At 45.3% G+C, this 14,634-nt stretch overlaps 1 protein-coding gene across 1 annotated transcript in view; it reads right to left on the bottom strand.

The window, feature by feature from the left end:
* Positions 1-4,060: 4,060 nt before the first annotated feature.
* MTOR (mechanistic target of rapamycin kinase) overlaps positions 4,061-14,634 on the bottom strand; it is a 119,342-nt gene continuing 108,768 nt past the window's right edge. The window contains exons 50-58 of the mRNA XM_081305722.1: positions 14,514-14,596; positions 12,942-13,014; positions 12,381-12,455; positions 11,934-12,069; positions 11,023-11,088; positions 9,108-9,188; positions 8,756-8,836; positions 5,582-5,687; positions 4,061-4,925 (exon numbers count right to left, since the gene is read on the bottom strand). Of these exons, the coding sequence (XP_081161848.1) occupies positions 4,910-4,925; positions 5,582-5,687; positions 8,756-8,836; positions 9,108-9,188; positions 11,023-11,088; positions 11,934-12,069; positions 12,381-12,455; positions 12,942-13,014; positions 14,514-14,596 (717 nt within the window). The 3' untranslated portion in view covers positions 4,061-4,909. The remainder of the gene's footprint in view (positions 4,926-5,581; positions 5,688-8,755; positions 8,837-9,107; positions 9,189-11,022; positions 11,089-11,933; positions 12,070-12,380; positions 12,456-12,941; positions 13,015-14,513; positions 14,597-14,634) is intronic.

The following is a 14,634-nucleotide window of genomic DNA, read 5'->3' as shown; positions in this document are numbered from 1 at the left end:
TGGAATTTTTTGGATCTTCTAAGGATAGAATCATGTCATCCGCAAATAATGATAGTTGGAGTTTTTCTTTTCCTATTCACATCCCTTTAATTTCTTTCAACTGTCTAATTGCTCTAGCTAGAGCTTCAAGAACTATGTTGAATAGAATTGGTGAAAGAGGGCAACCCCATCTTGTTCCAGTCTTTAGTGGGAATGCTTCCAATTTTTCTCCATTAAGAATGATGTCGGTACAGTGAATTCTGCTGTCATGAATAACTCATTAGAACAAATAAACAGGGCTGGGGATGTGGCTCAAGCGGTAGCGCGCTCGCCTCGCATGCGTGCGGCCCGGGTTCGATCCTCAGCATCACATACCAACAAAGATGTTGTGTCCGTCGAGAACTAAAAAATAAATATTAAAAATTCTCTCTCTCTCACTCTCTCTCCTCTCTCACTCTCTCTTTAAAAAAAAAAAAAGAACAAATAAACAAATAAACAAATTTTAAAAACTACATGCAAAACTCTTAGTGTGATCTGTAAAATTTAGTGCTCAATTACGTACCATCTTGTATAATTCACTAGATTCTGATAGTAGAGAATGTGGACCATATGTGTCTTTCTATCTCACCGTGTTTTGCTTGGTGTTAAGCATTCATTAAAGGTTAATAATGAAAAAAAAAACTGATGTGAGCTTTCCTGTGCTTTGTTATAAAATAGGCTTTGTGTGTGTGGGTTTTGCCCAACTGTGGGCTAATTAATGTAGATGTTCCCAGCATGTTTAAGGTAGGGTAGGCTGTATTAGGTGAATCTGAGGACAGGGAGAGTGGCTCAGTGGTAAGTGCCCCTGGGTTCAATCCTCAGTATCACAAAGCAAGCAAGCATAGAAAAATTAAATAACTTGTCCCAAATCACACACGTAGTGTGAGATAGAGTTGAGATTTGAAACTCAGTCTTTTGCCACTATAGCCTTGATTATTATTATTATTATTTTTTTTTTTTTGGTGCTGGGCATGGATGGATGGTACAGGGCCTCACACATACCAAGCAAGAGTTCTGTCACTGGGCTACATTCCCAGCCCAGCCGTAGCCGCTGCCTCCTCCTCCTCCTCCTCCTCCTCCTTCTTTTTGGTACTGGGGATTGAACCCAGGGGCACACGACCACTGAGCCACATCCCCAACCCTATTTTGTATTTCATTTAGAGAAAGGGTCTCACTGAGTTGCGTAGAGGGTCACTTTTGCTGAGGCTGGCTTTGAACTCACGATCCTCCTGTCTCAGCCTCCTGAACTGCTAGGATTACATGTGTGCACCACTGTGCTCCTCTCCAGTTTTGATTATATTGCTTCTTAGTTCTAAGGCCCTGGTTTATGAAAGCTGATGAATGCAAGGATCTTGTCATTCTTTTCTGCGTTCTCCGGTCACACAGGATTACATGAAACCATTTGTGATTGAGGGTTAGACATTTTTTTTTGGCGGGGGTGGGGTGGTATGAAGGATTAAACCCAGGGGCACTTTACCACTGAGCCACATCCCCAGCCCTTTATTATTTTTTTCATTTTGGGACAGGGTCTCACTGAATCTCTTACAGCTCACTAATTTGCTGAGGCTGGCTTTGAACTTTCGATCTTCCTACCTCAACCTCCAGAGTTGCTGGGATTACCAGGTGTGCACCACTGCAACTGGTGGTTAGACTATTCTTAAAGGCCTTCATTAGCTCTTCCCTGCCCCTGGTAATTCATGTCTACAAAGCCAGAAGACTTTGCTTAGTTAACTTAAAAACCTATTAGATTCACCACAGTTCAGACTTTGCTTTCCTAATCTTTTATGAAAGGTAATAAAATATCACTGAAGACATGAAATTGTCTCATCTGGAGCCAAGGAAGTTATGAGGATCATATTTTTGGGAGCGAAATGGGTTATACATGGTGTTTTAGTCATCTTTTGTGTTGCTGTGGCCAAAACACCCAACAACAGCTTAGAGGAAAAGTTTCTTTGGGGCTCGTAGTTTCAGTCTCAGTCCATAGACAGCTTCTGACACCACTGCCCTGGGCCCAAGGAGAGGAAGAACATCATGGGAGAAGGGTCAGTGGAGGAAAGCTGCTGGGGGTGGGGTAGGGAGGGAGATCACAGGCAAGACCCCCCAGTGGCCATCTCCTCCAGCCACACCCCATCTACCTACAGGTAACACCCAGTCCCTTCAAGCTAGGATGGACTGATTAGATCATAGCTTTCACAGTCCAAGCATCTCCAAACATTCCTGCTTTAACACTGGAGCTGTTGGGGTATCTCATATCCAAACCCTAACACATGGTACGAGACTTTCTAGCTGTGAGTGTGCAAACTTACTAGTTTCACTGTGGGATCCAAATTCGTTTTGTGATTTTAAAATATTTTATTTATTTACTTTTAAAAATCTTTTTCACGGGCTGGGACTGTGGCTCAGTGGTAAAGTGCTTGCCTCGAATGTGTGAGGCACTAGGTGTGCTCTACCACCTAGCTATACCTCCAGCCCTTAATCTTTTTATTTTTTAATTTTTTAGTTGTAGTTGGACACAATACCTTTATTTTAATGTGGCGCTGAGGATTGAACCCAGGGCCTCTCATGCACTAGGCAAGTGTTCTACAGTTGAGCCACAAACCCAGTCCTTAATCTTTTGTTTTTAATGCAGTTTTGGGGGAAAGACATATGATTCCTATCCTTTAATTACCTTCTTCCTCCTATATTAGTTCTCTGAATAGTTTTTGTTGGTGCTGGGAATCAAACCCAGGGCTTTGTGCATGCAAGGCAAGCACTCTACAAACTGAGCTTTATCCCCAGCCCTCTGAATAATTTTTATTTTTATTTTTTTTTAAAGAGAGAGAGAGGGAGAGAGAGAGAGAGAGAGAGAGAGAGAGAGAGAGAGAGAATATTTTATTTATTTTTTAGTTTTTTTGGCGGACACAACATCTTTGCTTGTATGTGGTGCTGAGGATCAAACCCGGGCCGCACGCATGCCAGGCGAGCGCGCTACCGCTTGAGCCACATCTCCAGCCCCCTGAATAATTTTTAAATGACAAAAGTATTTTTATTAAGTAGAAGTAGACCAAAGAAATTTAGAAAAAAAAATAATTCCCTTAAACAACTAAAAATTTTCTCTGGAAGTTCTCTTTAGGCATGTTCTTTCTTTTGAGGGAATGTAGGGCTGGGTATGTAGCTCAGAGATAGAGTGTTTGCCTAGCATACATGAGCCCTGGGTTTGATCTTCTGTACCATAAAAAAACAAAAAAACCCCCCAAAAGACCAAAAGTGCATGTGTCATCTGTAGGATGCTGACCAGCTCTACTTAATGCCCCATCTTGTTACTCCAGGAGCTTCCTCTGCCCACGTGCCTTCTGATTTTCTTTCCATCTGTTTGCTACCTATGCCCACTCCTGCCTTGAACCTCGCAGCATCAGGTCCAGAGGCCTTGCGGGGACAGTGAGGAGGCCCCACTCTACTCTCTGGCGTCCTTTCCCTTTATTTTCCTGTTGTTCCTTTTATTCTCTTCTGATCACTGAGCCACACATACTGAGCTATAAGGTTCGACCCTGCGAACGTGCCGTTTCTCTGTCAAATGTGGCTGGACACCGCAGCTCCTTATGGGTCAGGTTAATACTTGCCTTTGCTGCAGATATGATGCTTCTACACACCTCAGCATCTTGCGCTTCCTTTCCTGCTAAGGCTGTTCCCATGTGCGTCACCTGACAAAATCCCACTCCTCCTTGAGCTGTCCCAACATGCACTTTTCCATGAGGCTTTCCTGGTATTCTGGCAGAATTAGTGCTTCTGTGTATGGCTCCTCTTATCACTTAGCGGGGGTAGAATTCTCAGTTCTGCTGCAGGATACCCCACAGAAAGGGATCACGTCACATACATCCTTGTGTCCGTTGTACTCCTCTCATACTAACTGTGCCCCCCTCCCCTTTTGTGGTGCCAGGATATGAAGCCAGGGATTCCCACATGCTAGGCAAGTGCTCTAATGCTGAGCTACACCCCCAACCAACCCTCTACTTCCTTTTTAAATTTACTAATAATTATGAATAAAAAGCTGCTCGTGTACATGTTTTAAAATTCTGATGTCATTTATTGGCACAAAAATTATTCAGATACAACATGGTGTCTAGACGTGGCTACATCCTATACTTTGTGCATTTAGTCAAATATTTACGTTGCTCATAATTCTGCACACAACCTAGCCTGTCCCTCTGTGTTCAGCACATCTGTGATAGCATTTGTGTTTTAAACCCTTGCTTCAAACACAGCGCATTCAGATCTCACTGAACATGGGGCCAGCCTGGGCCCCAATGTGTGGGAATTACCAGGCACCTGCACAGACTGCCCTCCTGGCAGTTCTGGTCTGGGTTAAGTGTGAGCTGCAGCAGCACTGGGTCAGGCAGAACACTGACCTGTCCTGGCTTGTCCTGCACATGTTGCCACTGCTGTCCAGGGACCAGTGAGGTAAAGGGAGGAACTTCTGCTTCTTCATAGTCTAGGACCCTAATCCGTGTTCTCCACTGCCCCAGCCTTTTTGACTGTGCCGAGTCGCTGGACCCACTTTGAGAGGAGCGGCCAGGCCAACCTCTGTCAGCAGACATTTGAGCTCTCTTGTGAGTGAAATCAAAACCCGTATTTCTGAAGTTATGGATCTTCTGTTCCCCAGAGTCGATGGCTTGATCGTGTAGTATTACTGTGTTTCACTGTCCTGGGAGCCGCATCAAGCCTTGTGTTTCTGACAATATCTTCTTTAACAGCAGCTAGAAAGTTGGTTCAAACCAACTTCGAATATACAGTAGTTCTTTTCATTTACATTTCAAAATATTAACAAAATTTTTGACCATAGTTTCAGTTTGGTGAAGCATGGACCAAGTATGAAAGCCTCAGGGGAGATACTGTGGGCATAGTGGGCCTCCCGTCACCAGAAGGGACACCTAGGAAGGGAGACAGCAAAGGCAGAGACACATGGTTCAGTAACCTGAGCTTCTTCAAATCTACCCTGATGCTTTGAAAATGAAAAGACCAAGGTCTGACAACCCTGCAGCATTCCCTGGACTCTCTCACGCTTAATCGTGTGGGACACACTCTTCTACAGTCAAGGGCCAATGCCACTGAGGTCTCACAAGGACATTCCCTGCTGCCCTCTCTCCAGTTTCTGCCTTCAAGTGTGCCTTGGGCAGTTAATCAAAGGAAACCCAGATAGTCCCTCAGGCCACATGCAGATCATAAATGTGTCTTCATCTTCTTCCGGTCACTGCTCTAGCTTCTTTCCTATGCCCTTCCTGAAGTGATGGCAAAAATTCAAGAGCCCCCACAAACAAGCCAGCTGGCAGCCCTGCTGTTCCAAACCACTGCTCTTTGTGCAACTGTAACTTATTTTGGTGGCTGCCTTCTGAATGTGCATCTGCAACTCCCAGTTTTCTTCCTTATGGAACAAGGGGCACAAACAGTGAATACCAGCTCTTAAAGGATCAACCTGTCACTGCCCTGTGGTTTCTCCACTGAATCTGCTTTTGCTCCCAAGGCTTGGGGCCACAGTTGGGATCCTCACTGCTGATTTTAACAATGCATCCTTGAGATGCCCACTTACCAGCCAATGTAGCACTGGCAGAGATTTTCATGGGATGTTGCTTGTTTGATGAGCAGCTCAACTTGCGTTGGAACGTCCAAGGTATCATCATGGGAAAAGTCCCGACCTGGCACAGGAGAAAGAGCAACACAGCCATCAGCACCTGGCACTGACAGGTCCCCTGTCTGCTGTTTTGTTCAAGAGTCTAAGCAGCCGCTGTCAGTCAAACCTCACACGTGAGTTTGAAGGATGCATCATGACTGCTTTTAAAAACCCATCTCCAGCTAACCTGAGGGTACACTGTCTTGTGTCAGTATAGGCTCGGTTCAGGGAAGACAAAGTCTTGCAGTCAGCTAAGTTCAGGAGTGGCGAGGATCTGGCCTAGGGATCTATCCCAAAATCCTTTTTTGGGTTGAACAAGCACACCAAAAAGCCTGTTCTGTTTGAAATCCACAAGCCTCCATTTTTGAACAGCAACCTCCATCGCAGATTCATAATCTCAGCTTCAAACAAGCGCTCTGTGCAGTATGGCTGGCCTAGGGCACTTCTTTGGTGACATGCCTTTCCACTTCCATAAGGGCCACCTCAAGTTCTTTCTCCCCGCTGACACCTGAACCCCTCCTCCTGTTTCTCACCCTCAGCAGATGCCCTCACCTTCCACTTTTAAGGTAATTAACCATCACGAGCAGCTCCAGACCCTGCTGATGTGTGAGGTCATGTCTGCGGAGCTGTGCAGCTGGCTTCAGCTCACATAAGCTGCTCTCCCAACCGCCTGGGAGGAGCACCCCTATGCCTTGAGCAGTGAGAATGTGGAGATGGGGCAATCCAGCCATGGGCTGTGTGTGAACTATGAGCATTGAGCGCACAAAGTGGACTGAGTTGCCCTCTGTTTGGGCAGGCCTTGCTCTTGTCTTTCGCAGCTCATGTGATGGGCATGGCCTCCTAGATGTCAGTCAACCTGCTGACAGCAGACATCATCAAGCTAGACTCAACCCCCTGTAACCTAACCCCTTGCCTCATTTGAATGTCTTCTTCCCCAAAAAAGGGGTCAGCACATGCTCCTCTCTCTCTCTTTCCACTGACCCCTAAGGTCAGAGGAGCCGTCACAGGACCCAAAGAAAAAGGTATTTTTCTGTCTCTGTGTGATTATTTCATGCAGCCCAGTTCACCTGGAGTGACCTTGAGTGTTTAGTGACACTGACACTACTGCTCCGCCACCTCACTCAGGCTAATGCTTTCTCAGGAGCCTGGCAGGACTATCTGTTCTCTTTCTTGTATTTCTTGCTTTCTTTTTGTAGGACTGAAGATCAAACCCAGAACCTCGCGCACGAGAGCATGTGCTCTACCACTGAGGTACATCCCCAGCCAATTTTAGATTTTATTTTGAGACAGGATCTAAGTTGCCCAGTCTGTCCTTGAACTTGTGACTTTCCTGCCTCAGCTTCCCATATCTCTGGGTTGTAGGCAGCAACCACCCTGCTAGTTCAACTCCACCTAACTGCCCCCTTTCCATGTTCTGTAAGCGTGTTCCTCCCTCACTGAAGGAAAACAGCTGGGGCCAGGGGTGCAGCTCTGCCCCCATCATGGCTCTGGCTGCCCTTTAATTCTTGCTTTTCTGCATAAACTACTTAAGAGCATTTAACCCCTCGCTCCCTTCTTCTTCCTTCACTCTCTCATCTCCTCAGCTGCTTCAGTCTGACTGTCACTCATCACAGGTCTCAGCTGGTCACCAGTGACTTGGACCTGGCTTGATTCCTGTTGTCCCTCATGCCCCAACATCAATACTTCTGATTTTTTTGCAGCACTGGGGATGGAACCCAGGGCCTCAGGCATGCTGGGCACACACTCTTCCATTAAGCTACATCCTCAGCCTGATCCTTTTGACTTGAAAACCTCTTCGAGATCTCTAGCACCCGGCTCCACTCCCACCACCTGAGTCTAATCAGTGCTGCATCTACCTGGACCCTGAGGCAGCCTCTTCCCTGGTGTGCCTGCATACCCTCCCTCTGGCCCTGTCCGCGGGCCACAGCAGGCAGGACTCGCCACACATGCTGGGCCTGCCCACTCCATGCCAAACCCGCCGGTGTTTCCCACCACTCTAGGGTGGAAACGGAGGCCCGAGCTCTGCCTGGTGTGCTCTGTGCTCCTCCTACCCTGCATTTCTGGCCTGCCCTTGGACCATATTTCTCGCCATCACCCCCTTGCACATGCTGTTCCCCGTGCCTGCAACAGTGTCCTCTGAATTAGCTCCTTTTTCAAAGTATCACTCATGGGTTGTTTCCTTAGGGAAGCTTTTCCTGCACTTTTTTTTCTTTTAAAATATTTTTTAGCTGTAGATGGACACAATACCTTTATTTTATTTATTTTTATGTTGTCCTGAGGATCAAACCCAGTGCCTCATGTGTGCTAGGCAAGTGCTCTACCACTGAGCTACAGCCCCAGCGCTTTCCCTGTACTTCTGAACTTGATTAAGTTCTCCTACTGTGGGCACCACAGCCCCAAGTCTTTTCTCTTCTATTTAGTAATACTGTTCCTTTCTGGACTCTAAGCTCCCTGGAGGTGAAGAACCTGTTTCCACCACCTTGGCCCTTTCAGCATCAGGTACGTGCTGGATAAAAATGCCCTGACTACAAAAATTTAGGTGGGAGACTCCAATGCTCAGTGCCCAGCATCCTGTGTCTCGTCTGACTCTCAGCTCCCTCTGAGGGGGCCACTCAGCATCATCTATAGAAGGTAACAGGCTCAGGCACAGGCAGTGGAGCTGGAGTTTTGCTTCCTGGTTTGTTACCCTCCATGTCATACCCTCCCAACAGAAGATGATCAGTGTGAGAAACTCCTTTTCAAAAGCACTATCTCTCCATTCTATTCTCTCCTCTCTGTAATGGCTGCCAGAATCTAGGCGGTCAGTCCAAGTGCTCTAACATCACACCATAGTGACAGAAGACATCTCCCTAAATTTGGCTGATTTTAACTTCCTACATCCTGAGTTAAATGAGGCAGAGTTATGTGATGGTGGTATCAATCATTAGCAAGAAGACCCATAGGGCGTGCTCCAGTGCTGGCCACAGAGGTAGTCTGTGAGCCACACAGGGTCGAAACAGGCGTGCAGCCCCCAGAGCAGGGCTGCCTACCCACTGGAGGGGAGGACTGTCTCCTCAGACTTTATGTTCCGTTTAAGTGAACACACACACTCACCAGTGAGCTTATCGCGAACCCGGTTAATAATCTGAATAGCTTTCTTGTTTAGGGCTTCTGGCTTCACCAAACCGTCTCCAACTGGAATATAAAAAGTAGGAATTAACAGTAAGAACTGTCATCAGAATAGATTAAAAAAATGCGCCTGCTTTTTGTAAACATTCAGCTTTTGAGCATTGAGCAATCCTTCCTCTGTATCCACCTCTGTCCTCAGAATGTAATGAGATCATGGAACCTTTCCTCTCAAAGGCCGTTTTGTTACTGTGTCTTGCTGACCCACTCGTGGTTCAACACAGCTGCTATTTTCTTAATGAGCTAGTTGTTGGTACAAACCCCCAGAGGTTAAACTTACTGAAAGAATGAATAGATTCTGGCACCGTGGTCCCTGTTTTCTTATGAGCTGGTTCTCCAAGTTCCACACCGTCCAAAATTTCTAGGGGAAGAAATCAATTAGCAAAACATTCAAAAACCACGAAGTCATTGTTAGTGCAGCGCCTATGGCCCTACGCTCCACAATCCTTTACTATGTGCCTCTCCTGTCTCAGGTGGAGGACAGAGCTTTATGCTACTCTTCATGTATTAAAACCTTTTGAAATCTGCACAAGGGACCCCAAAGGCTGCAGGTAATAGGAAGCTGGGCAATCTGAGTATCCATAATCCTGTCACGGGCTGTAGAAGTAGCCACTGGTAGAGCACTTGCTGAATGTGTACCAGGCCCTGGGTTCCATCCCCAGCACCATAGGGGCAGGCGTGGTTGGGGATCCTCACAAATCCTGTCACAGTGTCCAGGGTATAGTCCACACTTGTTCACATGTGACACTGTAAATCAGCAAAACCCTGTTTCTTCTTATCTGACGAGAGTCTTTCCATTCAGTCAGGATGAATTGTCCTTTTTCTAGATAGGTGGTTGTTAATGCCTTTTGCCCAAGTGCCCCTTAACTGCTAGAACTCAGATTGAATCCAAGAGTGCTCTGCCACTGAGCTATATCCCTGGTGCTTTTTATTTTGAGACAAGGTCTCGTTAAATTGCTGAGGCTGGCATGGAACTTGCAATCCTCCTGCTTTGGCCTTCTGAGTCGCTGGGACCACAGTGTGTGTGTGCCACTGTGCCTAGCCCCATGCCACTTCTCGTTGAAACCGTAGTATATATGGGTGCTTGAGGACTGAACAGAGTGTGTCAGTCTCTCCCCCTCTCTCTTTTTTTATCCCCAGTACTGGGGACTGAATCCTGGTCCTCGTGCGTGCCAGGCAAGCGCTCTACCCAGCCCCGTTCTCTTATAATGTCAAGTATATTATGGTCAGTTCAATAATGTGATTCTGCACATCTGCAGGACAGCCTTTGTTTGTATATTACCTTCCCTAGATTCTGCACATATGCAGGACAGCCTTTGTTTGTATATTACCTTCCTTAACTTATTTGGTTTAGTTAAGTAACTAGTTGCAAATGTCCCATAAGGTATTTGTAGAGAATATTTTTGTACCCCAACAGTGTATTTCAAAGTGTGAACTTCGTAGGATGTTGTTAGATGTCAAAGAAAAAGGGTAGGGGAAGAGAGAGAAAGAAAAAAAAAAAGCTAACAGAGCTAAACACCTGACTCAAACACTTCTGTGTTTTTAATATACAAAAGGTACTCTGGCTCTTGGAGGGCCACATGTCTTCCTGGACTACCGCCTATGAAGGACACACATGGAAACAGTGTTTCCCATGATTTCAGGGCTCCTTTCAGAGATATAAGCAGATTTCTGCTGCTTCTACCTCCCTTTCAGAACTATTATTAATGCTTCAGGGGCGGAATGCATAGCTTGGTGGTAGAGCACTTGAGGCCCTAGGTTCCATCCCCAGCGGAGCAAAACAAAACAAAGCAAAACATGTGAGGAGTGAAAATCCCCACCTGACACTGATGAAGGGCTTGCTCAACACTGGCTGATATTCAGACATACTTTTAACTGTTTTTATAGACAGATTAAAATCAGATGATAAAAATCTTGGAGCTTGAGGTACCTACTCCATCCCACTAGATAGTAAATAAAAAACAAGTTAGTGCTTGGTGCTTGGTAAATATTTTTAGACCATGTTTCTGAAGTTCAACAATGCCTGCGGGGTGATGTTAGCAGTGTAGCATCTCTGCCTGTGCTATCACTGTCAAGAACTTGAGAAAAGCATGCTGACATCCTTAATATTAAGCAGCCAGAACCACTTTGAATCTTGCCTTCCAGCAAAAGGAATGTCTCCCCATTCAGAAGCTCAGCTCCTTGGGTGCACTCACCTACTGACTGACCTGCAGAGTAGGAATCTGTCCGTGTTCGAGACCGCTTGTTGCCTTTGGTATTTGCTAGGGAAAGAAAGAATTAAAAGTGCCTCAGACTTTCACTTTGAAGAAACTTGGTTGATATACTTGCTTACAATTTCAAAAATGAGATTTTCCCAAAAGGTACAATTCTGAAGAAAGAACAAAGAAATATTACTCAGTAGTAAAAGGGGTTGTGAGCATGGAATAGGACATCCGGGAGGACACTCTATACTGTAGAGTTGGATTTACAGCATCATATGGAAACTGTAAGGTCAAAGTCTGATTTAATCACAGTGGATTAGAAGCCTCATATTGGTGAAACATCCTCAAAGGAGGCAGAAACAGGCTAGACGATAGATACTGCAGTCTCAAGTTACAACTGTTCACATTTTTATTAAAATTCCAGCTTATCCAAATTAGCTTATCACTAGGTACCTAAGTTTATCCTAAAAAAGTCTTTTTTTTTTTTTTTTGGTACAGAGAATGAACTCGGGGGCACTCGACCACAGAGCCACATTCCTAGCCCTATTTTGTATTTTATTTAGAGACAGGGTCTCTCTGAGTTGCTTAGAACTTTGCTAAATTGCTGAGGCTGGCTTTGAACTCACCATCCTCCTGCCTCTGCCTCCTGAGCCGCTGGGATTACAGGTGTGTGCCACCACACCCAGCCCATTATTTCAATTAATATTGGAGTTTTCCAGTTTAGCTATTAAAAATACTTGAAATTCTTTTCTAGCTACCTGAGTGCTCTAGGAGAAGAGAAAGCAATAGTTGGTAATACAGCTCAGGCTCCAGGCTCAAAGGAACAGGTCAGTGGAATGTAATGTGGCAGGTACTCTAATTTGGAGGGATGCAAACCCCAGCCTCCCACACTTGAACACACTTACTGTCCATCAGCCTCCAGTTCAGCAAGGGATCATAGACAAAGGCCTCCAGTACAGCCATGACACTGTCCTTGTGCTCCCGAAGCACTTCCATCACTGTGTGGCATGTGATTCTGTAGTTGCCATCTAGACCTGTAACCTGGAGAAGGGACAGAGCATTGCACCTCAGGAGTCATTGGTGCCTCATGACCAACAGTGATAGAGTATCTGTCACCATCACCTAGGAAGGAAGCATGGCAGGACTGTGATACATATGACACCAGGTCTGATGTTAAGTGGTGAGACTTTCAAAGACCACTCCTAATACGTGAGCATCAACAGGAACCTGCTACAGAAGTCACGTGGCCATGCTGGGGAACTGATGAGCTCTCATGAGCAAGTCTGTCTTTAGAGAAGGTGGAAACTGTGTGGGTCCCATTTCAGTGCAGTGTGTTCCCAATATCCACTCACCTCCATAGCGTTGGTCAACATTCTTGTTAGTCTAAATGGAATCTTCTCTGGAAATTTTTCTCTGGTCATAGCAACCTATGGGATAATCAAAGGTAAAAACAAATCCTTGTTTAGACAGTTTTCTTTAACTAAAGTAAGGTGAAGGCAGGTAGCTTTCTTTGTCTCATCTCTACTGATTCACATGACAACACAGAAATGAAGCAGCTTGAGTTTAGTGAAGGGACTGATTATGGGGATCTGAATGAGGCTAGAAACCCCAAAAGATGGAGAAGGAAAAAAAAAAAAAAGAAAAAGAAAAGGACAAGGGTATATTGCCCAAGTGCTTGACCAGCAGGCAGCATGCAAGGTGGCAGATTCCTTCACTTAGTGAAGGGTGTGTGGAGAGTGGCCCCTGCCCACAGGGCTTAGAGTCTGACCTCAGCCATGGATTTCAAGGCTGCAACTGACTTGATCTTGTCGGCAGGAGTGACGGGGGAGAGGAGGGATGTTTGGGGCTTATGTTTGCCTGAACTGTCAGAGCAGAGTGAGGTCTGTCTGACATGGTTTCAGAAACATGTTTACCTCAAAGCAGTCCCCAAAGTCAATGTGCAGGATCTTTCCACTCAGTCGGTCCAGCATCAAGTTAGATGGGTGTCTGAGAAGCAGAAGGGAGAGACGGGAAGGGTCAACAAGCAGCATTGACAAATGAATCAGTGAGGATGTAAAACTCCAGGCCAGGGGCTGGCAGACAATAGCTCTGAGGTAAGTCTGGCTCCCACCTGACTTTATAAGCCACGTTTTATTGAAAAATGGCCTTCTTCATTTCTGTACTGTTTCTAGTTGGTTTTATGCTACAATGGCAGAGCTGGCACTGTGACAGAGGCCACATGGCCCACAAAGCCCAAGATATCTATCATTTGCTCTTTACAGAAAAAGTGCCTGTTCCTGCTCTGGAGCCACAGTGAAGATTTACCTGTAGGAGTCATCAGGAGACTCTGCTTCTCCAAGGTCTTGGGTCACCTGACAAACAGTTTACGGCAGTGAAAGCCCCTCAGTGGTAAGGCTCTGTCATTACTATCATGTAGCTATCACAGGATCTGTCTCCATGAGCCCCTGAGCCAATCCGGGGAAGATCATCTGGCTTTTGTCAATAGGTGTTCTGCTAGGTTTTTTTGGTTGTTGTTGTCGTCATTTATTGTATTCTTTTGAGACAGGGTCTTGCAATGTTGCCTGGACTAGTCTCTAACTTCTGGGCTCAAGTGATATCCCACCTCAGTCTCTCTCTCTCTCTCTCTCTTTTTTTTTGTTACCAGGGATCGAACTCAGGGCACTTGACCACTGAGCCACATCCCCAGCCCTTTTTATATTTTATATAAAGACAGGGTCTCACTGAGTTGCTTAGCGCCTTGCCATTGCTGAGGCTGACTTTGAACTCATGATCTTCCTGTCTCAGCCTCCTGAGCTGCTGGGATTACAGGTGTATGCCACCCAACCCGGCCCTGAATTATTTTTTTAGTCAGTAAGTTTGGATGAAATTTATTATGCAAAAATATCATAAGGATCTATTTTGGTTGGTTTCAATTGCAGAAACAGAATCAACTATCTTAGCATCATATTAATTATTTAATATTTACTAAGTCAATGTAATCAATCTTATTTATTGTAGCTTATTTAGCACACTAAACCAACCTATGGAGAAAGTAGTACTCTTGAGCTACAGTTTTGCTTCTCTCTAGTTGAAGTGTTATCCTATTAGAATAAACAGATGAAGGCTAAGGTTGATGCTGTAAAAGAGGTCTAAGTAGCTGGGCACAGTGGTGCATGCCTGTAATTCCATCTACTTGGAAGGCTGAGGTAGAAGCATTGTAGGTTCTAGCCAGTCTCATCAACTTAGAGAGATCCTCTCTCAAATAAAAAATTAAAAGGGCTGGAGATATAGCTCAGTGGTAGAGCATTTGCCTAGCATGTGTGAGCCCCTGGGGTTTATTCCCTAATACTGCGAAAGCAGAAACAAAAACAAAAAACCCCAAAGATGTCTAAAGTAAAAACGCAAATAGTTATTTGCCAAAAAGTCATAAATCTCACCGGAAAACAAATAAAAAGAAAACTACTAAAACAAAAGGAGACTAAAAGAAATAAATTAAATTCACTCACCTATCTCCTAGGCCCAAAATATATCCAACCATTGACATGACTGCTAAAGAGCGAGTGTAATTGGTTCTTCGGTCAAACCACACCTACAAAACAGGAGCATTAGTGAACCCAAGCGCTGAAA

The sequence above is a fragment of the Spermophilus citellus genome (genome assembly GCF_964194105.1).
Source record: "Spermophilus citellus genome assembly, chromosome: 9".
Classification (NCBI taxonomy): Eukaryota; Metazoa; Chordata; class Mammalia; order Rodentia; family Sciuridae; genus Spermophilus; species Spermophilus citellus.
The sequence above is the reverse complement of the archived record's forward strand: the minus strand, read 5'-3'. Positions and strand labels throughout refer to the sequence as shown.